Below are 1,328 nucleotides of genomic sequence, written 5' to 3'. Positions count from 1 at the left end.
ATTAATTTTGTTAAAAATTGTTGAAATCGAAGGTATATCCTGGCCGCGACGCATAACCCCCTAGCAGCTGTCCTAGCCCTGCAGCGCTCGAGGCCCAGAAATTGTCCTATAACCTAACCTAACTCTAAAATAATACCAAATAAATATTTTTTTTGTTGAAAATAGTTGAAATCTAGGTCATGTACATAATTGATATATAGGGGGGGGGGGGTCCAAAAATTGTATTCTAGGACGAACAGTTAGATTTGCGCCTTTTTCTGGAATATTCATAATATTAAAACATTTTTATGAATACAGTTGTCGTCGTATAGGTATATATCGAATATATCGATATATCAATTTACACAATATGAAGGCTTGACTGTACGATTTAATTTTGATTTATACTGCAAAATTTCAAACTGCAGAGACATTTACAGGGCTGTTTCCTCAAAGAATGAGACTTCTGCAGAGACGAATTTACAGAATTTACAATGTCTATTTTCTTAATTAAACAATTGGGATAACTATATTTAATTGTCGTTTTTTTATCTCATCCTTTGTGGGTAACCCAGTATAAACGGGTCTGTCCTAGTGAACGATTTTTTGGTCTTCATGACGATCATGACCTATAAGTGAGGTCAAAGGCCTATACGGGGGGAGGCGGTGTGGAAACATCATAATTGTAATAATTTAAAAAACGAAATCTTAGAATTTAACATTTTTATCAAAATAATGTTATTTTGACCTTTTTTCAGTATTTTGTCATATGAATTTTAGTTTTATATTTTCAGATATGTATGTGGAGACTATGGAGGAAGACCTAAAGATTGCGAATATGAAAGAAGAGATCATTTCCATCAAGGAAGAAATCCTTCAATCCTTTACTGTAGAAAGTACACCAGTTGCACAGAAACAAGATGTACAGAATGAAAATGTACATAGAGTAAATGTACAGGAAATAAATGTACATGGAGAAAACGTACAGCAAGAAAATGTACAGTTAGAAAATGCCAATGTCAGCAAGCTTCAAAACAACTTCAAGGAATTTATCTTTAAGAACCGCAATCAGAAAGAAAATATACACAAAGAAAATGTACAGCAGGAGAATGTACTGCAGGGGAATGTACGACAGGAGAATGTACGGCAGGGGAATGTACGACAGGAGAATGTACTGCAGGAGAACGTACTGCAGGGGAATATACGGCAGAAAGATGTCCAAACAGCGGATACAGTGGCTATAGGTGAGAAATGCCGTATCAAAATTATTTTGTTAACATCATAGTTTTCACTTTCCCAAGAGGGGCTGGGGGGGGGAAATTGATGCATATCCAGCTCCTAAAATTGTT

At 35.5% G+C, this 1,328-nt stretch overlaps 1 protein-coding gene across 1 annotated transcript in view; it reads left to right on the top strand.

The window, feature by feature from the left end:
- Positions 1-748: 748 nt before the first annotated feature.
- Positions 749-1,328, top strand: part of LOC111709960 (uncharacterized) — a 1,504-nt gene continuing 924 nt past the window's right edge. Inside the window, exon 1 of the mRNA XM_023483944.1 lies at positions 749-1,223. Within this exon, the coding sequence (XP_023339712.1) occupies positions 749-1,223 (475 nt within the window). The remainder of the gene's footprint in view (positions 1,224-1,328) is intronic.

Source organism: Eurytemora carolleeae, unplaced genomic scaffold, assembly GCF_000591075.1.
Source record: "Eurytemora carolleeae unplaced genomic scaffold, Eaff_2.0 scaffold897, whole genome shotgun sequence".
Classification (NCBI taxonomy): Eukaryota; Metazoa; Arthropoda; class Copepoda; order Calanoida; family Temoridae; genus Eurytemora; species Eurytemora carolleeae.
This window is presented reverse-complemented; position numbering and strand designations above follow the sequence as displayed.